At 42.0% G+C, this 27690-nt stretch overlaps 1 protein-coding gene across 1 annotated transcript in view; it reads left to right on the top strand.

Annotated features, from left to right (window-relative positions):
* Positions 1-27241, top strand: part of LOC117388913 (matrix-remodeling-associated protein 5-like) — a 41826-nt gene extending 14585 nt beyond the window's left edge. The window contains exons 4-14 of the mRNA XM_055230382.1: positions 3392-3543; positions 7042-8965; positions 9208-9297; positions 9637-9705; positions 10313-10502; positions 14801-14942; positions 16566-16701; positions 17773-18882; positions 21489-22161; positions 23761-23982; positions 25168-27241. Of these exons, the coding sequence (XP_055086357.1) occupies positions 3392-3543; positions 7042-8965; positions 9208-9297; positions 9637-9705; positions 10313-10502; positions 14801-14942; positions 16566-16701; positions 17773-18882; positions 21489-22161; positions 23761-23982; positions 25168-26829 (6370 nt within the window). The 3' untranslated portion in view covers positions 26830-27241. The remainder of the gene's footprint in view (positions 1-3391; positions 3544-7041; positions 8966-9207; positions 9298-9636; positions 9706-10312; positions 10503-14800; positions 14943-16565; positions 16702-17772; positions 18883-21488; positions 22162-23760; positions 23983-25167) is intronic.
* The last annotated feature ends 449 nt before the right edge of the window (positions 27242-27690 follow it).

Below are 27690 nucleotides of genomic sequence, written 5' to 3'. Positions count from 1 at the left end.
GAGTAGAGGTGAGATAAGCTCTTGTGATGGATAATCTGTTGAGTCTTTTCAAAGATTTGGGTTTAGATAGATACATTTTCCATTGAATCTGCAGATAGTAAAACTTATGATAGATGACTTCCTCCTGGCTTGTCCTTTGGCTCCCCTCCTGTCTCCTTTGGCTGGTATGCGACTCCACTTACCCTTTATTATACCACTTCCAGAGATGGTAGAGCAGCCAAAAAATGTACTTACATAAGAGCACTGTTACTTCAAAATAATATTTCTCAAATAGAAGTACAATGTAGTGGTGCAAGAAATGACTCAAGTTAACCATGGAGACCTGCCATAGAAAAAGCATTATTTCACTTTTTACATGACATACTTTACCAGCTTTTTAGTTTTTACGAGAAAGTACTAAGTTAAAATGAGAACATTTTCTTGTTAAAACGGAATCATTACAGATTATAACGACTTCAGTCTCACGTTTTAATGACATCAGTTTCTTGTTTTAACGTGAACATGTTAACTTCATATCCAATGCACTGACTAGGGGAAAGTCAGTTTGCTTATGTCTAATTTCCTTTTTCATTCAACAGGATAGTCTGCATGACATTCCTACTCCACCGACTTGTAGTGCACCTACTCTAGCTCTGGGCCAATGCACCTGAAGTCTAGAGCATTCAGCCAAACCTTTACAGGCTCCGGGCTGTTGGGCATGTCAGTGTGCACCTTACCCAGTGGTTGGTGGCACCGAGTATAACATATAAAGATGAAAGGGTCATCCATGTTCACATCTGTGTTTATCCTGTGTTGCTGAGTTTGGCACAGTCGGAGGCACGTCTGTGTGTGAACTCCAGTCTTACTCGCTCCAAGACATCCCACAATTCTGTTGTATATTTTGGGCCCAAACTTGTTCTGTGTAGATCCTGAGCTGCAGTTTATAGCCACTGATTTCTTCACACTGTCTTTGCTTGTGCAAAGAGTGCTCAAGCCTTTACTCACATGGAGATCACCATGTCTCTGATACATGGGGTTGGAGCAGTTTGGGTTCCACATATGTTCAGCTCTCTCTGTTCTGTAGAGCCAACCTTTTTTGCACCACGGGCCGGAACAGTGTGGGTTTTATTTTCACAGACCGGCCTTCTACGCCTGGCAGATAAATATGGCAAAAATAAGTTAAGTGCATAAAAAATACAACTCACCATACCGCTGCATCAGAGGGAGCTCTGCACTTGTTTCTTCTTTCCTTCTTGCTCACGTTTGTTTCTTTCAAAAAACTCTAAATCTTATCTTTTAATCCCAGGTGCTTAGTCTTGTGCCAAAGCAGTTTTGAAGGATTCATTGCCTCATTTGCTTTTCCTGCATATTATGCAGAGTGGACTCTGCGCGTGAGAGTTACCTGTGGTGACAAACCCATATTTTAAGTAGGAATCTTTGTTTGTTAAATTTAGCTTTCTTTTTCTTGGAGGTCGTAGACTCCTCTTCTGGTTCCTCAGTTGGCCTTTTCTCCAAAGACTTTTGTTTTGGCTCACTTTCACTCACTTGTGGCTCTACTTTTGGGTGACATGCCTGATACATTATATGTGATACGTCATCACGGAGGACAAGAGCAGATCTATCACAGATATAATAAACTTGCCACTACATCAAATAGATTTCTGTGGCGATTTCCTATCAGGATTTACATTATATATCTATGGACAAGCTTATTAGCGTGTCATGAGGGATGGGCGAAAGTTACGTCGGAGAAGATGTGGTTGCTGATAAATTATTTACTGTTTTTGTGCAGCCCGGTAGCAATTGAGTAACGGCCCGGTACCAGTCCCTGGCCTGGTGGTTGAGGACCACTGCTGTAGATGGCAGGGCACCATCCAGGGGCACAATGGGGTACATTCTCCCAGCACACCTGATCGAAGAGCGCAGAGGAGCGAACAGCCACATCATCACCAGGGTGTCAGAGAAGATAGCACATGGCTAACTGAACAGTCGCTGGAGAGAAAGCCGGACCACGCTTTAGGTCGTTTTTGGCGCTGTGCTTTCTTATGATCATTTGACAGATGTCATGTCTGAACAAACATCTTCGTGCAGGTGAAAGCACAAACACTCTTGGGAAATAAGAGAAAACCGGGATATGATCCTTTATATTATTATTATTATAGAAAGGGTGTTATTATTTACCCATTGGGTAAAGTGCACATGCCCAACAGCCCAGAGCCCATAAAGCTGTATGTGTGCCTTTGGTTACGCACAAACAGACACACTCCTGCGCTCTCTCACTCCACGCTCTGGATGTGCACGCTGGTCTCCAGGCACCTTGGCACATCTGAAGCTTATTACAGTAGGCCCATGTCTACAAGTCGGTGGAGCTGAAGTGCCATGTACACTATTCTGTCATTAGACATAAGTAAAATAATAAACACCCTGCTTATTGATACAGATTATATAGATTGTGTAGTCAGACCTGCTTAAAGTGACTAGCCCCTATTGGGTATGAGCTTACTATGTTCACGTTAAAACGTAAAATGTCATTAAAACCTTGTTAAAACCTGTAATAATTATGTTTTAACAAAAAAAGAAACTCGTTTTAACTGAACACTTTCTAGTATTAACAAAAAACCCAGTAAAAATGTTGAATCCACATTTGTCATTTCTATCTTTCCGTAACCATATAATATATTTTTACATATTTTTTCCAAATGCTGAAATGAAATTGTAAATTACTCAAAGTTTTAGAAAGTTTGTTTTTTTCAAACTAGATACGTTTTTTGTTTCTACCTGTAATACTGCATACAATACAAAACAAGAACTCTGGTAGGTCAGAAAGGGTTCAGTCAAATTTGAATTTCAATACATTTCAACAACAAAAAAGTAAAATAAAAGAAAATGGTATTTTCAAAGGATAGACACAAAAATGAGACAAACAAAGTCATTTTTGAAGAAGCAGTGCAAGAAACACAAATGTTCAAATCATTTCATATTGTCAACATAAACCACTCACTCATAGACTTATTCACAGTAAGAAGAGAAACTAAAACTTTTACTCAAGTAAGAGTACTGTTACACTGTATATTATATTATTCAAGTGAGAGTAATTTGTATGGAGTCTGACCACTACTGTGAGGGGTTCAAAATAATATTACTCATGTAGAATTACAAAGTAGTGCTCCAGAAATTACTTAAGAAAAGTTTTTAAAAAGTACTGGTATATAGGAAAAACTACTACTTGAGTAAGAGTAACTATAAGAGTAAATCCTGATCTTATTTATAGTTTCAAGTTAATGTAGTTGAAATGAAAAAAAAAAAAAAACCTTTACATTTGGAAACTATTCAGAGGTACAATTGTATTTACTTCAGTATTTACTATTTGAGTACTCCCCACTTCTGACCACCTGTGTGCTTGTCTCCACAGACACTTAGACCTGTCCAACAACAGCCTGTCCACTGTGGCCAAAGAGCTCCTGGAGACAGCACCCCTGCTGGAGACTCTGGTACTGCATGCCAACCCCTGGAGCTGTGACTGTGGAATGAACTGGCTCCTGGATTGGACCGTGTCTAACCCAGGTGCCCCGCCACACTGCCACACAGCAGCTCCACACTGCTCTGCTGCCAAAGGACTGCTCAGTGAGGGTTTAGCCAGCAGGTTTAGTCACACATGAAAGACAAGCTGGAATTAAAAGTGGGGTAGATAGAAAGAGCCAAAACACACAACAGTTAATGTGTAGTATCACTAATATGTAGTTAGTGTTAAAATATGATTATTTAAAAAGATACAAAATTGACTTTTTGGAGCTTTCTACATGTCATACTGTTGTTCCCTCATCAGAACATATGTCATCTGTGCATAAAGCTCCTGTACAAAGCTCAACCCACAAGCTTATGTCACCCAGGCTCCCATGCGACAATTCTCCATAAATATGTAAAAGCATGAAGGAAAACAATACACTATAACTTCACAAACCTGATGCGATGTGTTGTAGTTTCATTAGTGGGATGCACGTTGATTGTAATGTGATAGCGTTCTAAAGGGAGAGACCAAAGGGAGGGGGGAAAGAAATTTATTAAACATGTTAACCGCTGTTTTCAGCAAATATAGCATTTAAAATGATAGAAGGTAACATGTTGATCTAAATATGTTATCTGTTTGCAGTTAATACCCCATATAAGTGTAATACCCCCTCTTTAAAGGCATACTATGTAACTTTTCTAGTGGAAAGTACGCTTCCTGCTTGTCTCAATGGAGATTTTATTGTTTGGCATGGAATGTTACACTGTAAGGCATTAATGTAGCCATCTTGCTTTTTTGTTCAGTTACAGGTATTTTAATTGCTTAAAAATACCTTCAAAAATGTGCATTTCTATTGTGAATGGGCTTGACTCTCCACAGATCTGACACGTAACTTGGCTTGGTGGTGACCAGAAAAGTTACACAGTGCACCTTTAATCACTTATAAGATAGTGAAAGCCTCATCACATAAGATTTAGTTTGAATAGAAATTAAGGCATTTATTTAATTATGGGTGTTTTTAAAGCATGAAAAGACCTTGAAAAACATGCACCCTCAATGTAAGGGGGGGGGGGGGGGGGGGGGGGGGGGGGGGGGGGGGGGGGGGGGGGGGGGTCATCTCTCCACAGACCTGACTTGTAAACTTTTCTGGTGAAGAACCTGCCACCTACATGTGGGGTTACAGGTTAGATCTGTGGGGAGGAGACTCCACTCACTAACACAGTAAGCATGCATGTTTTTCCGAGGTATTTGCAGCAGGATTTGAATTCATAAACAGACCATATACACTGGAACATTCCAAGCAATGCAATCAGAAAAGTTACATAATCACCTTTATTTACATCATCACCTTTATTGCTGACATTTTGTACTAAAAAGCATATACTGCCTTTTTCACAATTGCTATAACAAGGATCTTCTTATTTTGAATATTAAGACCAATATCTCAAAGCATCTGACTGTTGAGCCATATTTGCATTTGAAACGATATTCTTCAAGACAGAAAGCAGCCATGAAAACACAAATATATTTCCAAATATAACCTTTGCAATTAAGAAAACTGAAAAAGACTTACAGAAACATTTTGCCCTATAAATCGATTGTGGACATGGACATGAATATAGTGGATTGTATGTATTTGTGCTCTCTCATCGTTTGCAGTGTGTACAGGCGGCACATTTCCACTAACAAGGGACACAGGAGATGGACCGCCTTTATTATTTGGTTCAACTCTGTTTTCTTTTGTAAAAACTCGACATGCCCAGGAGCGTCAACAATTGGTAGAAGTTTGAAAAATTAACTGCTGAAACAATGCAGGAATCCTCTGCATAGCATGTTTGTAGAGAGCTAAACTACAGCGTTAGCAACTTTTACGCAGAATAAGACCCCACGGAGACACAGGGAGGGCATCTGACACACAGGGACGTTTCAGAACAAGTATTTTCTGTGGTGGTACTTTGTATGAAAAGCTTGAGAACCAGTTATTAGGCAGTTTTCCGGTTATAGAATAGACAGCGTACTTGCTACTCTAATTTTGCATATCTTCAACGCAATTTTAATATCAATTTGAAATCAATATATCACCTATTTGTAATTGTAATTAACAGTGTAAATCATAGCCAGAGATTACAGATGATATGCATGAGGAATAATGACCTCCACACTCCCCTTGTCTCTCTAATCCTCTTCTGTCCTGTCATGCCCCTCTCCGTGTGACTGGCCCCTACCATAAAACCAGCCCCACTCTGCAATGTGCCAGCCAGACTTAACAGCCCATGACTAATCCACCATGACAGCCCCAGTGTTTGCGCAGGCCTGAAATATCGGCTAATAATGAACTTATGCACATCGCAGATTTATGACGAGATGGGAGTAACCTAATTAAGATGCCATGGAAAGGCTAATGCAGGCTTTGGAGTAGCGGCCTTAGCTAATACACGCCAGCCGTAATCCCAATAGACGAGATGAAATGTGTCTAATGTGTTTGTGGTGCGAAGTCAAGAGAGCAAGTCGAGTCCACAACAAAGCCACTAGAGTGAAAGAGGAATGCATAAGATCAGAATAAGTGATTTCCTTATTTCAATTTGAATGGAATAAGGAAATCGCTCTGTATGCAACAGGGCTGAAACTAACAGTTATTTTAGTAGTCAACTTCAAAATGTATTTTTTTATTAGTCAACTAAGTCAGATGATTATTTCTATTGCTGATTGAGACTTTTTAATACATTATCAACCAAATGAAGATTGAAATATGGTAATTGAAGGATTTTATATAGAGAATATTTCTGTGTGTGTGTGTGTGTGGGTGTGTGTGTGTATGATTTAATGCAGGCATGTCCAAACTATGGTCCAGGGGCCAAATATTTTATTTTATTTTTTTTATTGGCCCTCAGGCCTGGCCCAATTGATCATAATCAGTACTTTTTACAGCAAATTTGAACTACAAATATAACCTAAATAACATCACATTGCATTGTCATACAGACCTAATAATAATATTTCAAGCCTTATTTAAACTATGTTAAATGCACCGTCTGAATTATCCACTGTATTGACCACTGATCTGTGGTCCTCCGTGTCAAATATTTTTCAAGATATGGCTCTCGGTGAAAAGAGTTTGGGCACCCCTGGTCTAAAGCCTCTGTCTTTGTTATTGAAGGTCTTCATATGCTTTTTAGAGTTTGTATAGTCCAGTTAACAATTCAGATTTTAGAAATGCAACTAAGATTATTATCAACTAGTTGCAATTTGTCAATGAATTATTGCTACTCTTGTATGCAGTTATTTAGGCAGTAACATATAATGTCCTCTGTATACATGCATGCATTTGAACAATTTAGAATAATTTTTTGGGGATAATCTTAAGGGTTATCATGTGAGTGGTATAAATTTGTCTCAGTTTATCATCTATATTTACATCAACTATCACATTAGTTATTTGTTATCGTGACAGGCCTACAAATTCATCAAGTCTACTTAATTGTGCTAACTTACTTATATCATATTCTGAAAAAATACCCCACCCAAACTAATCATCACGTTTACGTTTTATACAGGTGTCATGAAATGCCCTGGAAGTCCTCAGTGTCCGGTCTGCGCCTCCCCTCTCTCCCTGCAGCATCAGGGCCTTCTGGACCAACCCAACCTGCCCTGCTCTGCACCTCTGATCAGCTCCCCTGGACGCAATACACCTCTGGACCCCTCCGACATCCCTGAAATCCTACCACGCCAATCTTTCCGCGAATCCCTCGGAACTCTATCCCTGTCTCTAGCCGACCAGCAAGGCTTCAATGTGGATGTAACCTGCAACGTCTCTCAAACATATACCTCACCAGATATTTCATCTGCTCTCGCTTCTTTCCAATCTTTCCCTCTTTCTCTCGCTCTCTCTTTCTCCTTGGAGTGCTACGCTGAACGACAAAACTACGAAAAGCTGTGGCGGATCATGGCGTACTACAGCGAGTCAGCCGCGCGACTCGAAAGGGGGCTCATGCTGAGTAAAGCCCCGACATTAGCATACCGCTACAGGCAAGCCCCCGAGACAGAGGGGGAGTATCATACGGGGGTCAAAGCCTCAATGGCAGCATCCCCGCACTGGTTACTACAACCCGCTGTTAGCATTCAGCTGAACCGAGCCAAGTCGAACAGAAAGGCAGTTCACCTAGTGCTGTCTACAAGGGTGTCTGCGCACTCTGATCTCGCTACCAGTCGCCCGTGGGTGCTCATTTCAACCAATCGTACGGTCAAAGGGCTGTCGGCACTGGCAGGGAGTACTGTAGAACTACCTTGTCCGATTCTCAGCTCTGGCGGGCACAAAGTGGAGTGGATTTTCCCAGATGGCTCTAAAATAATTCCGTCTTCTTCGAGTTCGAACAGTAGATGGAAGGTTTTATCATCAGGGTTGACGTTACAAAAACTGGAGCTGTCCGATGCCGGTTTATACTACTGCAAAGCCTCTAATGGGAAGGATACGGACATTCTGCCATTGCAATTGGTAGTAATAGAATTGCCTGCATCTGCAACAAGGGAATCAGTTGAACTAAGTGGTGTAATTGGACAACCTATCACTATTTCCTGCAATGCCTCTGGATCCCCTCCGCCCTTTACAAGTTGGCTTTTACCAAATGGAAATCTACTCCGGCACGGTTCAGCACTTTCAGGCGGGGTCACCATGGAAGCTAATGGAAGTCTCTCCCTTCCCAAGCCTTCCCTAAGGAACGCTGGTCATTACAGATGCATTGTGGTAAACCAATATGGCAGCGACTCACTCTCAACGCAGCTTGAGCTAAAACCTCTACAAACCCCTCCACTCAAGACCACGTTTCCCAGGAGGCCGCAGTCCGCCGCAGGGAGGTCAACGAAGATACGAGCGCCGTTGTTGAGGTCAGACGAAGGATCCGGAGATGGGGCGGAGGAGGAGGAGGAGGAAGAGGAAAGTGTGGTTAGAAACAGGCGGCCATTTTTAAACAATCAGAGAAGGAGGGGGCCCGGGCGAACTGGACTAGTGAATGAGAGGAGGAATCGCCTCGGGGGTAGACACAGGGTAGCCCCCAACAGGCAAAGGATTGATCCGAAAAAGTGGGCAGATTTGTTGGCTAAGATACGTGAAAAAGCAATTACAGCGAGCGACAACCAGCCAGCTGAGTCAACTGAGAAGAGTGAAAGCAAAGTTAATGAGGAAGTAGAAAGTTCGTCTGGGGATGACACGAGAATGTTTGAAGAGACTGTTTACCCTGCCAAGTCTCAAACAAACATGGAGACTGATGGAAGTTCAAGAATCAATGAAGCCACTACTAAGTTCAAGGAAACTACAAGTCAAGAACCACATGAAATAGCGACCACTCATGGACAATGGATTACTACTACTACACCAGCGACTTCAACTACTACGCCTACTACGTCAATGAGTATTCAAGATGCAATGACAACAACCAAGCCGCTAATGACCACTAGTGAAATTGTTCCAAAAGTAGCGGAAAGGCAAGAAAGACCTACAAACCTACGACCCTCTAGCCCTTGGAACAATCGAAGACGCATAGGTTTACACAGACGTATGTTTAACCGGACGAGAGGACGACCTCTGACGCGACCTCTGCCTAACTCCATAAACCAGAATGTCACACCTGATAGTTTGGGTCGCTTAAAAATACTATTTACAACCACTACCAGCTATATAAGGGCCTCAGAACATCCAAGTTCAACATTGTCTACCATGCGTACAGTCACTCCCGCTACTCCATCATCCTCTTCACATTTTGGGACAACCAGGGCACAGGTCTCCCTCAGAACTTCTGGCTTCCAGATGACTTCAAGTAAACACGCCAATAGACCTGCAGGCAAACATGACATGGACACGGAAAGGAACTTGTATGGGTTACTTCCTCCTCCCAATTCTGCTGTCTCCTCCACTGCTTCTCCCAGTACAAAAATAACCACCAGCTCTCCCCAGGGGGTGCAATCAGGTTTAGCTAGGAGCAGTACAAGTACTAGCACGGCTAACAGCAGAGACGCACTTCTGCCTGTCTCTTTAATTAGTCAAGTAACAACAAATTCGGTAGAGGCCACGACTGCAAATTTGATTCCGTCTACTGCAGCTGCAAATAATATTCACACTGACATTTATGTGAATCCAATTTTTACTATGACTACAGATACTCCCAGTACTATCACTGCAACAAAGACTACAACTGCTGCACCTACAACAGTTTCAACTTCTGCAAGTACTCCAGTTGCTACCAGTACTTATCCAGCTGCAATAAGTAGTACTACAACTACTATTAGTACTACAACTTATACTCCAGCCATTAATAGTATTACAAGATCTACTTCTGCTAGTACTACAGCTTCTATTCCAACTACAACTAGTACTACAACTTCTACTCCAACTACTACAAGTACTACAACTTCTACTCCAACTACTACAAGTACTACAACTTCTACTCCAACTACTACAAGTACTACAACTTCTACTCCAACTACAACTAGTACTACAACTTCTACTCCAACTACTACAAGTACTACAACTTCTACTCCAACTACTACAAGTACTACAACTTCTACTCCAGCTACTACTACAACGTCTACTCCTGCTACTACTACTACTACCACTACTGCTTCTACTACTTCTACTACTACTACTACTACCACCACTACTCCTACTACTACTTCTACTACTCCAGCTACAACAACTACAACTACTTCTACCTTTACAAAAAAAGCACTGCACAATGCTAGATCTACTACTACTAGTACTACTACTACTACTACTACTGCTGCTGCAAAATTTTCTTCAAAAAATACTAAGTCTCCTACAACAACCGCACATAGCACTTCAGGGACCAGGGACAGGCCCATGGTTTACGGTGTGGACCCCAGACAGAGGCTCATTCCTGGGACACCGCAGCAGAGTCGACCCCCCACAGACTGGAGGAAACCTGGATCAGCCAATTCTATTCCAGATTCACAGAGCAGCAGGACACATCTACCTCCCCCGGCGTCACTCCCAATCTCCCCCCGGGTGAGTCCAGTTCAAGTTAAATTATGCATTATGTAACTTTTTTGGTGGTGGGTTTGTCACATTGCTTGTCTCCATGGAGATGTTTTTGCTTTGCCTAGAATTAGATAAGATTAGAGTCAGTGTTGCAACGTAAAGTGTGCAAACAGAAAAGGAATGCAAGTATCAATATTAAAAATCAAGACATTTTCATTTGTTGATCTTCCATTTTTTCAGTTACAGTTTTATTGCTGAATGACACATTTAAAGCTATACTGTGGGACATTCTAGGGAAAAGTATTAAAGGCACTATATTACGCAAAATTGACACTTTTAGATATTTTAGACATGTTTTAATGCTGTTACTGCTGCTGCCATCAAACATACCTCGAGTTGTGATTTGTTTCCTTAACACATGTCTGTTTACATCCCCAAAGCTCAAAATGCTCTGTTCCACCTTGTGATGTCATCTGGTGTAATTTTCAAGTTAGCAGCTGTCTTTAACTTTTTGTTTAGTAGAGATCGGCAAATCCAATGCTGTAATCATCCAAATGATTCTAGTGAAGGTGTGTGGAGTTTAAAAACACAGTGGAGCACTTCCTGTATCAACACATGACATCACAAGGTGGAACAGAGTGTTTTCTGTTTGAGAGCAGAACTCAGGCTATATATGCAGGGTCTGTGTGTTAAATGTGTGAATGAAACAAAACACAACTCCAGGTCTGTTTTTGATGAGGAATTATAACATTGATCAGAAAATAGCACAATGTGAGTCCTTTAACATCTTTATAGATACACACCACCACAAAAGTTACGCAGTGCAGCTTTAAGACGATTTTGATGGATCCTGAAAACTTTTACCAACGACAAATATATGTAAAAGTTAAATTGGTAAACGTGTTAGAAATTAGAGGTGACAGTGGTGTAGTGAGTTCAAATCCTGTCTTTGTACATGCTGCTTTTTTGCAGTGTTGGACTTTGTCATAGAGGGACTTGCATCGCTTAGACACTTTACTTTACTCAGTGGAGTTACAGACATGACAAGAATATAGAATATTTTGACAGTATTTTACTCAAATCAAAATGTCATACACGGGGGATGTTTTTCTTTGTACTTGTTTCAAAAATATCTCCAGGTTTTCCATTATTCATGACATCAATAATTTATACTCACATTTTAAAGAGGGGGTATTATGTAAAATCAACTTTTTGGAGCTTTCTACCATGTTCATGTTGTTCCTTCATCAAAAACATCCCTGAAGAGGTTTTAGATGTCATCCATGCATATTTGATTGCGATCTCTCCCGGCCCTATTTGAACTCTCCTTACGGTTATACAAAAGCATGACACAAAACTGTACACAGCAGCTTGACAAACCTCATGTGATGTGCAGTAGCTTCATTAGTGGGATGCAGCTGATTGTGTTATGTTAGTGCTCTTAAAGGGGAATGACTGTGTGCGGGGAGCAAAGGGCTAAATGTTAAAAACGAAAATTAAACTTATAAAACATGTTAATAGATAGTTTTTGGTGAATATAGCATTTTCAAAACAATAAATGGTTACATGATGATCTAAGTATGTTATGTGTTAGCAGTTAATACTTTATAGAACCCCCTCTTTAAGTACTTTATGTTTTGCTAAGTGACTGTAGTTTCTTTCTGAAGTCCTCTGTAGTTGAATCTACACATGACCTGCTGTTCAACTTGTCACCACGTTTTGCGCACACACCAGGAGAAATGTTTTGAACAGTAACTTTGATTGAGAGGGTTGCTCTTTGAATCTCTCAAATGGCATAAACACAACTGGAGAACACCAACTGATTGTACTTGGACAACAGCGGCGTGTATACAGTGCACTCCGATCACGCTATGAGAGGCGTTCAACTGCCCTGGGCGAGAAACAAACAGGAAAAAATATTAGACGTGTGTTTGGACGTGTACTCACTCATCTTACATTATCAGTGACATAAATTATGGCTCACCCACCGCATAGTTGTTGTTGCACTGTTTTTGTCAAGCTTTGTTATAGGACTGGAGCTTCAGTGTGTTTATTTATCCTGTGCAGAGGAAGTAACTTATGAGTAATGCATTTCCGCTAAAAAGCTATTTTACAGTTTAGAGAATTTGAACTTCTAGTAATTTTTTTTATCAAATTGAGATCTATTTATTTGGCACAGGACACCACTGAAATCTGATGGGTCCTGCCAGATGCCCCCCAACTCAGGGCACTGAGGCAGTATATTAGGGTAAATCACCATTTTTTGTTACATTTTACTCTCAAAAACAGAAAAAGAGAAATAAACATAAATCTTTTTAATTATTTGAATTATTTATTCATAAAAATATATAAAATTTAAGTGCTAGATTCTCAAAATGATCACCTTGATGATGTGGGTTGGCCATGGTTCCAACCTTGGGCCACTCCAGTGACAAAAGTCTGGACATGTCCCTGGTAATAAACAATCAAATCTAACTGAAACCTGTGATAGATAATAACACAGGAAAAAACATCAATATTGCCCAGCTTCATTCTCTTAGCCCCCCCTCACAGCTATTCAGCTCTTTGACCTCATGTGGACTGGGATATCTGAGCAGTTCTCTGGAGAAATCAGACTATAATGGGATAAACAGAGCTACCTGTGCATGTAAACCTGGTGTATGAAGTGTATGAGATCCTTGTGAGTCTCTGATTGCTCAGCGATGGCGGGCCTGCATCACGTTTGAATAAAAAGCATATGTTTAGTCATCGGCAGCGTGTCTTCCGAGAGCTCACTCCAGAGGGACCTGAAATGATCAATTCTTAATGAGTTGAGCGCGGTGGTGCCAGAGCTGTGGAGCGGACCGCGGGGCTGCTAACAAATGAATCATTAAGAGTGCAGTGTGCAGTGATGCCGCTCAACGCACTGGCTCCTAATTACAGAAAGGGTATGAAGAAAGATGTTCTTGTTTTGATTACTGTATAAATGCAGTTTAAAAATATGAATAATGACAAATAATTAGGGATGGGACGAGGCTCAGTTTTCATGAGATGAGATGTGAGATTTGGAAATAATTGACAGGAATCAGATCAATTCACAGTTTTGGTTAAAATTGGATCTGCTCCTCTGTTCTCTCTGTTTTTACTCCAGCTTCTTTTCCCCTCTCTCCCACTGTTGCCTGCGCACGTTCATGATGCTGAGGGTCCGACAGAGGAGGAGTGCTTCCCTCCTTTTTTACTTTAAAGGGGCATTGTGCAGGTTACAGAGTTTTTGTATGAACACAAACCAAACAACTCTCAAAGACACATCGTCGGCCTTCCTCTCCAGAAAGAACCTGATGAACTTTGATTCTGTTTTGATTGTATTATGCTGTTGAGGTATGTTGTGGTGAACTTGTGAGTTACTAGTAGCTTTCCTGGCAAACACTTATTACTATGCCATCATGACTCACGTAAATGCAGCTTGCGACAAGTCAAACATTACTTCACAATCATAACTATATTGGCAGTAAGACACAGCAAGTGGCCTGTTCACAGCAAGCTTGCTTTTCACATACTGCATAAATACATAATAACACGATATGTACATAACTACACAAATTTAATGACTGGCTACCATCTAGATTAGTAAGATGAATATAAGAGAGACTTACCTTTCCTTATCATCAGAAGAAAAGTCAACTGTGGGTCCCTTCTTACACCCAGAGCAGATCTGAGATCTCTCCATTTCTCAAATGCTGATTTGATATTTACTCTTGTCTGACTCCAGTGCAGGTCGGACTCTAATTTTGCCCTTTTGGTTGCACTAAATGAAACCTTTTTTTTCTTGATTTTACGTGGAGTCTCTGATGGTGTTTGGGAAGCAGTGCAGCCTGGCCTCTTAGTTGATGATCCAGAATTCATCTTCCAACTCTGCTATGATCGTGAAAAACCCACTCTCTTTAGTGACGGTGGTGTATCAGCAAGACCCAGTGTGTTGAGTCCTGAATTGCTAATTGCTTGCTAATTGACTGTGTGAGATTATAGGCAATTGCTTAAACAAATATAGGAGTGAAATATAGTAATTTTGAGCATTTCAGCTTGTGCAATCCACCTTTAAACTAACTTATGGATGAAGATGCCCTAAATCTCTCTGTGCTTTAGTGAGGAAAACAATGCATGTTCTGTGCTGAATTATACACACATATATTTGATTTGTGTTTTTTCAAGACAATTTTTTACAGACTTTAGCACTGGTTATTTGATTCAATGTGTGCACAATGTCATAGGAATTTGCAAGATCTTGCTCCCCCGTTTCCCCCCCTAAAAATTATGTTTCTTAAAGGTCCACTATATTCTTTTTCTAGTTACCCATCCCTCGCTCCAGACCAAGAATCTCAGACCCCCACATCCGGTCCGTATCATACCCAGCTGAGGGCACCGCCTGGCTGCATTGTGAGGCCGAGGGGGAGCCCAAGCCCGCAATCACCTGGACCAAAGTCTCCACAGGTGACATACTGGCTACACATAGACCATACATGTGGATTTTTATATTCAGTTCCAGCGCATTTTTAGCTTTGGTAAAGAGAAGGCCTGGATGACGCTTGGTAAATGCTAAATGGTCACGTTAATGTAGGACTTTTCTGCCTTCAAGGGACTCAAAGTGCTTTACAACAAGGAACCATTCACACATTCACACACACACCTTCACACACCAGTGTACGCAGACACACTTAAGCTGTATCAGCACAAGTATAAGACACATAGAGTAGCATACACCCATAGACCACTATGAAACCTACATGGAAGACTCAGGGATTACACAGATTTAAGGCTACATGGTAATATAAAAGAAAGTGCTACGATTTAATGTTGAAAATGACATTCTATTTTCTAAATAAAAACTTTTGTTTTTTTTTATCATCATCAAGGAATCAGAATCAGTATTGAGTATCCTTACAAGATACTGATGAGTTTGACATTTTAGTGTCACGAATGACAACACTATATTGAAATATGAACTGCAAAACCTGTACAAAAATCTCATGTTTGTAAAGGCCTAATATTTCATGTACTAAGACAAGACGTTTAAGACCAGTGTCACCTTGGCTTTATATGGCTCTGAAAGTCTGAAGTCATTTTAAATCAAAGTATATCTGCGTATTGACTGTAGTTCCTCCAGACCACACCTAAACCCATGTGTTTTGGTCAGTGCTCCACATGTCAGTCCACTAGGCTCCAGACCTCGCTTTCTCTCCGCTCCTCAGCGTGTTTTATGAGCCAAAGCCCAGGAGCGGCTGTACCCTGATGAAATAACCATTAACACCATGAAACAGCACAATAGGCCTCTCTCAGTCTGTGTGTGCGTATGACATTTAAGTGTAATGGAACAGTTCGTGCCTCACTGACTTCATCTTATTCATTTGAAAATCTCATTTAAAGGAGACTGGAAGACTTTGGTTAGTATTTTTGTATAACTTTGGACATTATGTATATAGACAAAGAGCAATTTGAGCAAGTGCTGCTAAATGATTGTCCCTTTTAAATGTCAGTTTAGTGTATGCACCCTCTGCTAGTAATGTCGAAAACAAAAACTTTTTAAGTAGAACTAAGTCAACTTCACTGCTAAACTGTGTATATTGTGTTTTAATAGTATTGTGTACTCTTATTTTTTGGTAATTTTAGTGCAAACTAGGTCAATTTGCAGCTTTGTGTTCAAAAACAGTCCAAACTGAGTGTATGCTGCCTCCTACTGCAGTAACTGCAACTACAGTTTTAAGTACTACATGACATAACACAGGACTGAGCTGGTCACAGCCAGTACATCATTACAGTGCGTCATCATATCAGAATGCTGCATGCCGTCGGCCCCTCCTATGGATAGCCACACATGATTAGCGGATTTCTTTTCATTTGTGCCAAAATGGCTATGTGACACTAATCAAATTTGAGAACGGAGTAAGTAAAGAGCAGGGGGCGTGTACTGTTGGCGGGGAAAACGGGATGAAAAATTATAACATGGGTCTTACAAACCTCTTACATTAATGGCCAGAGACAGGGTCTGTCCAATGTATTTATGGGCCCATGTCTGCTTTAAAATTCCTTGTGTGTTGTTTGTACGGCATGCTTCAGGAGCGGTGATGTCCGTGAGCTCCAGAGCCCAGCGCCTCGAGGTGCTGCCCAATGGGACCCTGGTCATCCAGAGTCTGCAGCTCCAGGACAGGGGCACCTACATCTGCAGTGCCCACAGTTACATGGGACGGGACAGGTGAGAGCAGGCATCCAGAAAGTTTATACAGAGCTATTCAAGTTTTGACAATTCTCTCATTCTCAAATGACAGTAAGTAGAGAGTTTTATTTTAGAGAGTTCCACATTGATGAGATCATGCTGGGGAGAATTCTGTCCAAAAGTAAGGCAGAATTTACACGCACCAAACACATTTTTCTGATTTTAAACATTATTTCAACAAAATAAAGGTGTTTTCTTATATCTTTATTTGTCAAATACTCATTTATGTGTACAATAGAGGAGCTTTGGCCTAATGGTACATAACAGTTATGTAATTCCCTAGTGCAATGTCATGATTTCCAACCAGGAAGTAAAATTTGAAAACTAAATAATTGCCAGATTGGGAAAAAAAATAGTTCAATATTTGTAGTAAAACCTTAAATATATATCTTTACTGTGTTTTAGTAAAAATTAGTAGTCCAACCTGGTTTGAATTCATTAATCATGTTTTTTATCAGCCCAAAGCCATTTGTTTATGCAAAACAAATGACTTTGCAAATTTACCATTCAACAAATCACACTGTTGTAATGTTAATTTCTGCCACATTGATTGACAGACATTTAGAGGCCCAGGAAAAAAGGTTCTTGTGTGTTGTATAGGATATGATTTGTAATGTATTAACAGTTATTAATTTATTATTATTATTATTATTATTATTATTATTATTATTATTATTATTATTATTATTATTATTATTATTATTATTATTATTATTATTATTAATAATAATAATAATAATAATAATAATAATAATAATAAGTAATTTATTTAGCTCTTATTATTGTAAGAAGAACATAATAACATGGCTTAGATATGCAGCAGGCTTTGGTCCATCCAAATCATGTTCTGGTGTACCTTAATGAAAAACCTAGGCGCACCGGTGTAATAAACTCAAATTGTTAGTCTGGAGCCCTGCCATAGCCCCCTTTAATATAAAGTAATAGTAACAGGGTCCAATTCTGCCCCGTTAGGACCCTGGAGCCCAGGACAGGGGATCCATTGTCCTCTTTTATCTGCTCCCTGATTATTGGTCTACTGTCATCTCACAGGCTGCTGGCTACTCTGGACGTCTGGACACGCCCCCCTCGCATGCAGCTGCCCTCTTACCGAGAACTAACCACCCACCAGGGCGGCGACCTCAGCATGGACTGTCGAGCCGAAGGAGTCCCCTCCCCGCTGCTGTCGTGGGTGCTCCCTGACCGCTCGGTCCTCTCCACCTCCCGCTCATCCAACTCCCCCTCCAACGCACCCCGCTTCTCCTTGGACACCAACGGCACACTGCACCTGTCTGCCGCCCTTCCTACCGATCGGGGCATGTACCGCTGCGTGGCCTCCAACTCCGCCGGAGCCGCCAGCGCTTCCGTCCGTATCCACGTCTCCTCCTTACCCCCCGTGATCCAACAGCCCAAAGAAGAAGCCTTCACATTGTCTCCCGGGATGCCCCTATACGCTCACTGCTCAGCCCGCGGTGCACCTAACCCCTCCCTGCGCTGGAAGATCCCCTCTGGCATCTACGTTCGTCCCTCGCAGTATCTCCACGGCAACCTGTTTGTGCTCCCCAACGGCACCTTGCACATCGTAAGCATGGGTTCAAAAGATACAGGGACTTATGAGTGCACTGCGAGCAATGCTGTGGGCATGGAAAAGAGGGTAGTTAGAGTGCAGCTGGGTGGAAATGTGGCAGCAGGGAATCAGATTGTTACGGAGCAATATTCATCAGCAGCTCATAAAGACAAAACACAGCCAAAGCTTGACCTGGAAAATTCATTAAATGCAACAGAAGTAGCAGCGTCGTCTCCCATTGAGAGGCCCAGAACAGTGATACAGACAATTTCTGCAAACACCTTACCTAAAATCAGTTTCACTCCCTCTCCTAAGCGTTTCACAGGAGCAGTGGGTAATGACGCCAGGCCCGCAGTGGAGGATAGTAGGAAAATAGCAAGTTCTTCAGAAGTTTTTCCAGAGAGTTCTTCTAGGGTTCCTCTTAAGGTTTCTCCGGTCGCTCAGTTCACTAAGGCCCAGATCGTGTCCACCTCGCCCTCCCTCAGCACGGTGCAGGTTGGAGAGCGCATGGACCTTCACTGTCAGGTCACAGGACACCCACCGCCCAACGTCATCTGGAGAACACCAAGCAGGAAACTGGTCGACGTGCACTTCAGGTAAGCACTGTTGTTTAAATGAAACTAAACAGTAAATCAACTTTATTGCTACTAAACTCTGTATATAATCTGTCAAAAGCGTGTGTGCTGCCTCAAGTGGCCTCTACAATGTACTATGTAACATAACACAGGGCTGCCTTGATTACAGCCACATGTTTCTTATTGTAAACACCTGGCTGAAGGGGCAGGGTTTGAAGTGTGGATATCTGTTAGACCAATCACACAGGTCTTTATACATCCAGACGCTGTCCTGCTATTTTAAGTTTTGTTCATTCTAAATCAGAATCAGAATCAGAAGACTTTTATTGCCATAGTTTGTGAACACAGTTCACAAACTAGGAACTTGCTTCGGTGAAAAAGTGCAATATAAACACACTGAATAAATACAAATACATATATATAAACATGAATATTTATCTAAAATTACTTAGATTTCGTGTTCAAAATTGCATATTTGAGAAGCCCCTGCTTCATAGTGGCATTTTTCACTGTAATAACCAGCATATTTCCATTTATGTGTTTTTATTGTTTTTATTTTATTTTCTTTTTTTATATAATTGCAAGTACAAGGTGCAGTGTAGCAGTGATTAGGGATAGGGATTAGGTGAAAACAGCAATGCTGGACAACACATAAAATGCATGAATCAATCAAAATACAACTAAGAGTAAGATAATGATGAGAACTAATTATAACATTATAACAAGATAAGTCTATGTTAGATAATATGTCCCCTTTAATCCTATGCTTCAATTTCTGGATGAGCATAAGGTAGAATTGTTTACAATTGAGGAGACAGATAAGAATTCTGTAGAAGAATTTCAGCTTTGAGTTATGACCACTGTTCCCTCTAAACTGCGCGCGTGCGCAATTGCGCACTGCTGACACGGTCTCCGCGCACAGAAAATCTGCGCTGCGCACAAACATCAAACCGGAATTGGAAATAAAATAAACACACAACAATTCATTCTGCGCTATCTGTCAATGTGAGTCAGTGAGTGTGACCGGGGACGAGCTGTTCCAGACAATTATGTGATTCACATACGTATTTGCGCATCTTATCCACGTCATTGACAGGCTCCTCATGCGCCGCTACCAGAGTTTTAGCCGATGTGGCCGATGTGGAGTGAAGACTCGCTAATGATGCTAATGATGCTAATGATTCTCAGTGCTGTTTATCCCCTTAACGTTCCGACGGCCCGCGCTCTGGCGCACTGTTTTGTAGCAGTTTTGGGTTTTAAACATGACGAAACGGACAAAACAAAGGAAGCACGCGACCGAGGACACTGTGGATGTTTGTACAAGTTAAACTAGAGGCATCTCGGACCCGGAGCGGTTTGTGGAACCAAGTGAAGATCTCATGATGGACTCAGGAGCAGAGGACCTTATGTGCTGATGGACTGGATGCTGTTCCTGATCGGTAAGTGTGGTTTATTCTGCTATTGACCTAATTGTGGGTCAAATATATCATGCGTAATCATTAGCGTTAGCTAATGCCAAAGTGTCTTGCCTAAGGACACAATGACAGAAGTTGGTCCGAGCGGGACTCTATCCACTAACCTCTAACCACTGAGCCACTGCAGCAGAATGACTGTCACACTGTACAATCATGTCCAGTGTGTTCTTAGTTTCCAGTGTGTGTTTGTTTTCATTTTGAAGTGTGTGTGTGTTTATTCACTGTTTGCAGTGTGTGGTTTGTAAATATATATTTATTTTGACCCATACAACTTGTTTAATATATTTTATATACAAATACACATTATATATTGTGTTTTGATATGTTATGTAAATGTACAGTAATAGAGCAGCTGTGCAGATACAGATTCCTCTCAGTGTGTGTTGATCATTGACGGTCACTAGTTTATGAATTGTAAAAATAAAATGATCGTGTCATATACTGAAAAAGAGTTACTGGACTGTCTCCCAGACACAGTAGGACAATCTCACTCAGTGCACAGCAAAAGCTTCACACAATGGCTTATACTCATAATACAAGTCAGAGCTTTATCATAAAAATGTTAAGTGTGTTTTCAACATTGGAGTTTACAGTTGTCTTGGTTTGGTTGGAAGCTCATGTTTTTCCATAGTTAAAGTAAAATATTTATACTTCCAATAGCATTAACATACTACACAGGTCATGAGCAAGATTTTTGTCATTTTCACTGTATAAGTGGCTAAAGCACTTAATTAAAAGTCTTATCACAGAAATGTAAATGCGGTAATTTGATTCTTTTAATAAACCATTTAACTTGGATGGATGTGATGCAGCATGACCACAGTGCGCACGTCTGATGTCGCTCACAGTCGTCCATGGGACCGCTCAGGGAGTTTGTGTGTTTGCTCAGACTTGTGAAAAATTAGAGGGAACATTGGTTATGACTGATGCTATTTAGTCTCGTTTTAGTTGACTGAACATAAAGCCACTAAATTATTACAGTGAGTTTGAGCCCACTGCTGACAGAATTGAATGGGGTAATCTTTTTGGAATGATTAGCCCGAATGCATTTTTAGATGCTAAAAAAGTGGTTTGAGGATCTTCCCACAAACCAAAAGGCTGTACAGTAATTTTATGTGACCTAACCCAGCGTTGCTTGTGGTCTTGTTCTAGTTTTGACGGGCATATGAGGATGCACCCTAACGGCACCCTGTCTGTGGGGGGTGTCACAGAGAGGGACGGGGGAGACTATCTGTGCATTGCCCGCAACAAGGTGGGCGACGACTACAGGCTGGTGCGCGTGACTGTGGCCCCCAAACCCGCCCAACAACCTGCCCGTCAACCGGACCTCCAACCTGCTTCACGAGCCGCCCAACAACCTGCCCGTCAACCTGCCGCACAACCGGACCTCCAACCTGCTTCACGAGCCACCCAACAACCTGCCCGTCACCCGGCCACACAACCTGATCGCCAACCCGGCCCACAACCAGCCCAACAACCCAATTTCCAACCTGCTACACAACCAGCGCACCACCTTCGCCCACAACCTTACCCATACCCTTACCCACAACCGGCCCGCCAACCTGACCACCCACAACCAGCTCACCCACAACCTGCCCTACAACCAGCTCACCCACAACCAGCTCACCCACAACCAGCTCACCCACAACCAGCTCACCCACAACCAGCTCGCCCACAACCTGCCACACAACCCGCTCTCCTACCCAATCGCCAACCCGCCCCACAACCAGCCCGCCAGCCTGCCCCCCACCCCGCCGCCAAACCCGCCTCCATCCAACAGAAGCAGCCCGTCAATCAGCTGGTGTCCCTGGGTAAAACGCTCCGGGTGAGGCCCTTCCCACTCTCCACACTTCCTTTTTATCAGAGCGGAAAGTAGTTTTCCTCAGCCTTAAGGCACAACCGTGAGTGCCTGAATTTTAAAGCAGGGTTTTGTAAGGTTTTCTTGCTCACTTATAATTACAAGTGCAGCTATGTCTGGTCTGCATATCCTGAACTAAATATGAACTGTGATTGGCAGTAACAGAGATGGTTAGAGCAGCCAAAAAAGTTTGCATGTGAGAGTGTTGCTAGTTCAAAATAATATGATGGAAGGCCAAAACTTTAATTAAAGCACAAAATCAGTTCGGTTCGTAAAAATTTGACAAACTAAATCATATCTGAAGGAGCGATGCAAGAAGCACAAATATTCAAATAATTTCATATTGTCAACATAAAGCTTTTTTAAGAAAGAAAGAAAGAGTATTGTTAAACTGTCAAATATATTACTCAAATAGGAGTATTGTTGATATGATACTAAAATTTCAAACTCAATTTTGATGATAAAGAATAGACTCATTACCGATTTAAAGAGAGTGTTTTTTAGCCAAACAACACAAAATACTAGCATTTGTTTATAATACTTTGTGGTATAGTTATCCTAGTGCTAATTAAACATCAAGATGAAACTGTTCAGGAGATTTACAGGTAATTTGATTCATTTGATTGAGTACTGATACTTGCTCAAATGAGTTTTGACTTTTGACATCTCTAAGTAGAACTAAGTAGAAGTAAAAGTAGAAGTAAAAATATGATGCCCTAAAAAAATACTCAGAAAGTAGTTATTAAAAGATTACTTAACTACTTGATTGCTTAAGTGGTCACCCAACAGCCACGTGGTAACCTATTGTCCACTCGCATTCAGTGTAAAAATCCTTCCTCAAAAAAACTAACTTGAAAAGAGTTCTGACATAGCAAAACAAAACCGCAGAAACTGAACACAACAAATTTAAAACAGAGCAGGAGACGAAGGACTTATGAATGAATAAAAACATGAACGATGACCTAAGAAAGAACTGGTTATTTTTGGAGGAAGAGTCTTTTGGACAGAGTTTAGAATGAATCACTGCCTTCAGGAAACTCATGCATATTTAATTCATCTCTGAAAAAGCAAAATAAGCTCTTCATGTTTAAATCCTCTTAAATAATGCTGAAATATTCATCACAATCAAATCAAAAGCTGCATTTAGCTAGGTAATATAAGGTTCCTGTGTCTCCATGAGGGTTTATTCTGTGTAAAATTTGCTTAATTTGTTTAGAGCTCTACAAATATCTTCTGAAATGTCTTGTTGTGATTTTTTAGTAGATTTTTAAGTCTGTATTTGTAAATAGTATACATGGCTCTGGTCTCAATTGACTTCTATTGAAAAATGGTCACCCTTCTCTCTGTAACTGCTGCTGTCAGGCTCGTCATTCTGGACTTAAAATGTTTATATTAACCCGCTCTACATGATCACTGTGTTATTATTACTACTGGTTTGGACTTGGATGGGAGACTGCAACATTTGTAACATAGCTCCCGTCTTCAGCCTTGGTGTCTTGGTACATTATTATTCTGAGAGGCTGTCTTCATTAGCGCCCTCTCTTTGCTCTCTGTGCTGTCTGCCAGGTGGACTGTCTGGCCTCGGGTCACCCTGAACCCTCTGTGCGCTGGAGCCTCCCAGATGGAACCATAGTGAGCAGCACGTTTCAGGGGGCAGATAAAGCTGTGCGCACCAGACGGTTGACGGTGTTCAACAACGGGACCCTGCTGGTGGCGGCCGTGGGGAGAGGGGAGGAGGGGGAGTACACCTGCTACGCCGAGAACCAGGCTGGGCGCGATACTATGAAGGTAACGCTAGCAACACAACTATCAGTTCAATTCAATTTGTTAGATCATTGATTTAACAGAAAGCAAATGGATAACTGTTTCAGAACATCCCCCGTCCTTAGACCCTGTTTCTTGGCAAGGGGGGAAAAAAAAAGTAGAAAAAAGGGAAAAACAGTGAAGGAGAGATCGACTCCCATGGACAGGCAGGTTGCAGATGTGTAGCTAAAACTTTTATTTCTGCTTCTGACCTGGCCATAAACTAATTCAAAGAGGAACGTTTTAAACCTAGTCCTAAATGTAGAAACTCTGGGGGCCTCTTGAACACGGGCAGGGAGCTAATTTCATAACACATGAGCTTGGTATCTGAAGGCTTTCCCTCCTCCTGTGTTTTTAGACACTCTCGGAACCACCAGTAGTCCAGTGTTTTGACAGTGCAGTGCTCTGTTTGGATGATATGGTGCTATAACATCTTGCAGATAGGATGGGGCCATGCCGTTTATGGTTTTGTATGTCAGGAAGAGAACCTTAAATGTAATTCTAAACTCGACAGAAACCAGAGGGGACTTCAGCACTGTGGTGATGAAGTGTCCTATTAAGAGCCTGGTTGCTGCATTTTGAACTAGTTGAAATCCTGTTAAAGAGCTTTTAGGACACACGGCTAGTAGGGAATTACCGTCATTTAGCCTTGATACAACAAACGCATTGATATGTTTTTCAGCATCACTTTTAGGCAGGATATATCTGATTTTGGTGATATTTCGCAGGTGGAAAAAGGCTGCTTTACTGACTTGGTCTATGAAAGTTGTGAAAAGCTCTTATAAACTCCTTGTGGTGAATAATTTGGATGTTCATAATGCATAAGGTAATTGAGGGATAACTATGGACCACTGCAAACTGTTTTAAATGAACTAGTTTTGTTTTTCACGTTTGTAAGACAGTAAAAATCAGATACGGCAGCATTAACATAAACCAACCTTTTTTTGCGATGTGAGGAAATATAGCTTTCTGAATATTGTTATTTCATTGCATTTATAATATTGTAACTTGTAATGTGAAATACAAAAAATGCCAAATGGAACGGCATGAATAACACATGATGAGAAAGTTATTAATAATGAATAGTTCATTTTACCTGATATTACTTTTGGTAGAATTGAACATAATTCTAAAGTACAGACCACTGACTCGTCCCTTTTTATCCCTTAGGTCAAAGTCAAAATCATGCCTTCCTCATCTCCGCCCACATTCGAAGACGACTCAGCCTACAGCGTGGTCAAAGTGCAGCTGGGCACCACCGCCAAATTGCCCTGCGCGCCCACCGGAGACCCCGCCCCCTCTGTGACCTGGTTCTCCCCTATGAACCGCGTCATTCCCTGGACCTCACGCTCCGGGTTCTACACCGAGCGTGTGGTGGTGTCTGGGGGAACGCTGGAGCTACGCATCGCTCAAAAGCAAGACACCGGCAACTACACCTGCCAGGCTTCCAATGCAGCTGGGACTAGGAGCAAGGTTGTCAGGCTGGAGGTGGAGGTCCCCAGCGCAATACGAAATTCTGTTCCAGGGAATCACGTCCTTAACGGGCATGTCAGAGGAGTCACCACGCAGCTCGGGAGGAGTGTAGTGAGCGTAGGGGTGAGCGGCACTGGCAATGTTGGCTTTAGGGCAGAGAATTCAGCAATAAACAGAAATAATATTGGCGTGAATAGTAATAAGCTAGCTAGTAGACCAGGTGCAGTTTTGAACGTGGAAACAAACCACAACGAAGTGGTCGCCAGTAAGCCTAGCAATGACGCTAACAGAAGAGATATTGATATTAGTAGTAGTGTGGCTAATACTGGTTTAAGAAATAGCGTAGCGGGTAATGTTAGTTTAAGTCAAGGCGTGGTGCTAACGGTGAAGCAGCAGGTAATAAAGGGGCAAAGTGTTTTCCTCCACTGTCCAGCAGGGGGCAGCTGGACACCGCGTCTGACCTGGCTCCTGCCCGGTAACACTGCCTTGGGTGCGCCTCACTACGGCAGCCGGCTCACCGTGCACCGTAACGGTACTCTGGAGCTGAGGGGGGTCAGCGGGGCCGACCAGGGCAGGTTTGTGTGTGTGGTGAGGGGAGACAGAGGGGAGACCAGACTGCAGGTGGAGCTTGAGGTAAGGGAGGAGCCGCACAGAGTAGAGCCACATCCAGGCTCACCTGTGGACCAGCGCAGAGCCCAGATCTCTCCCAGACCTGTGCCCAGAACTCCCACAAGCCTTCTCAGCATTGCATCTCGGACCCTCTCCTCTGAGCAAGTGGTGAGCACAAAGACCGCTGCTCTGGTCAGCATCATCAATGGAGAAACACTGCACCTGCCCTGCTCCGCTCCACACTCCCCTGCACACTCCCAGGGTCCTGTGTCCTGGAGCTTACCCAACGGGCAGAGGCTGAGCAGTTCAGAGAGGCAGGGCCTGTACTCAGTGCAGACAGACGGCACACTCACGGTGCAGCAGGCGTCTGTGTTTGATAGAGGCACTTACACCTGCAGGTTTAGTGCTCCCTCTGGTGTGGTGGAGGTGACAGTACCGGTCATAGTCATAGCCTACCCCCCGAGGATCACCACCGGACCCGCCCCAGTCACCTATACCCGCCCCGGGGTGGCTGTGGAGCTGCCCTGCCTCGCCATTGCTACGCCTCGAGCCACCATCACATGGGAAATGCCTGATATGTCCAAACTGACCGCACTGGGACAGGCTCGTATCTATGGCAACCGTTACTTGAGTCCCCAGGGGTCCCTGGTGATCCAGAGTCCGAGCAGCCGTGACACTGGGTTCTACCGCTGTACGGCCAAAAACGTCATTGGTGCGGACACCAAAGCCACATACCTGCATGTCATATGAAACATGAACTCAATATGTGAATATTGTAAACCAACTACAGATACAGAATGAGATGAACTGCTGTCAGCACAAAGTCCTCATGCCCAACAACTGCACAGCCTCAGCAGAAAAGACTGAACCAGAACTCACGCAGTGTATAAATGTATTTTTATAATAACTATTATTTTAAGGAGAGAAGGTGCTTTTAAGAACTTATTGGATCTGAATCTGGAAGACTACAGCTCAAGGAGGAAACTTTGTGATGAAAACTGTATTTTTGTAGTTACGAAGCAGTGAGACAACAACTACAAGCTCCACAAAAGCAACTATGTCCTTTTTGTGTTTTGTCAAAAGAAAAATACATAAGTAATTCATTTCCCAAAGTGAACATTATTGGGAGCTTAAAAGTCCTGCATTATTCTTTTGTATTCTTTTGAACACATCAACCTTGGTCATTTACACAAAATAATGTACACTGTGTCCAGAGGTTGCAGTATGATGAAAAATCAGCACCATTGCCATAGTAATTAACAATTAAAAACAAAACATAGTAAGCCTGTTACTAAAACCTATAAAAAGAAAATCAAATTTGCCTCACACTAAGAAGGTCCCAGGGTGGATTACCAGAGCTGATGCTTTTCTGTTTCAAACTTTGGTGTCCCAAATCTTGCTCAGTAGGCTAATCCTCCTGCTGATGGGGCAAGAGTTTGGAGCCAAGAGTGACTCAAACATGAGCAGTGATGAATAAAGCAGAACACAACTCCACGGTTTGAAGGGGAAACAACATTAGAATAAGAAGCTTTGTATTGTATAGGACCTTTAACCTTTTCATATAACCTGGTCTTATTTTTAGTTTTTTTTATCAGAACTAGGCCAAATTAT

Source organism: Periophthalmus magnuspinnatus, chromosome 21 (assembly GCF_009829125.3).
Source record: "Periophthalmus magnuspinnatus isolate fPerMag1 chromosome 21, fPerMag1.2.pri, whole genome shotgun sequence".
Classification (NCBI taxonomy): Eukaryota; Metazoa; Chordata; class Actinopteri; order Gobiiformes; family Gobiidae; genus Periophthalmus; species Periophthalmus magnuspinnatus.
The sequence above is the reverse complement of the archived record's forward strand: the minus strand, read 5'-3'. Positions and strand labels throughout refer to the sequence as shown.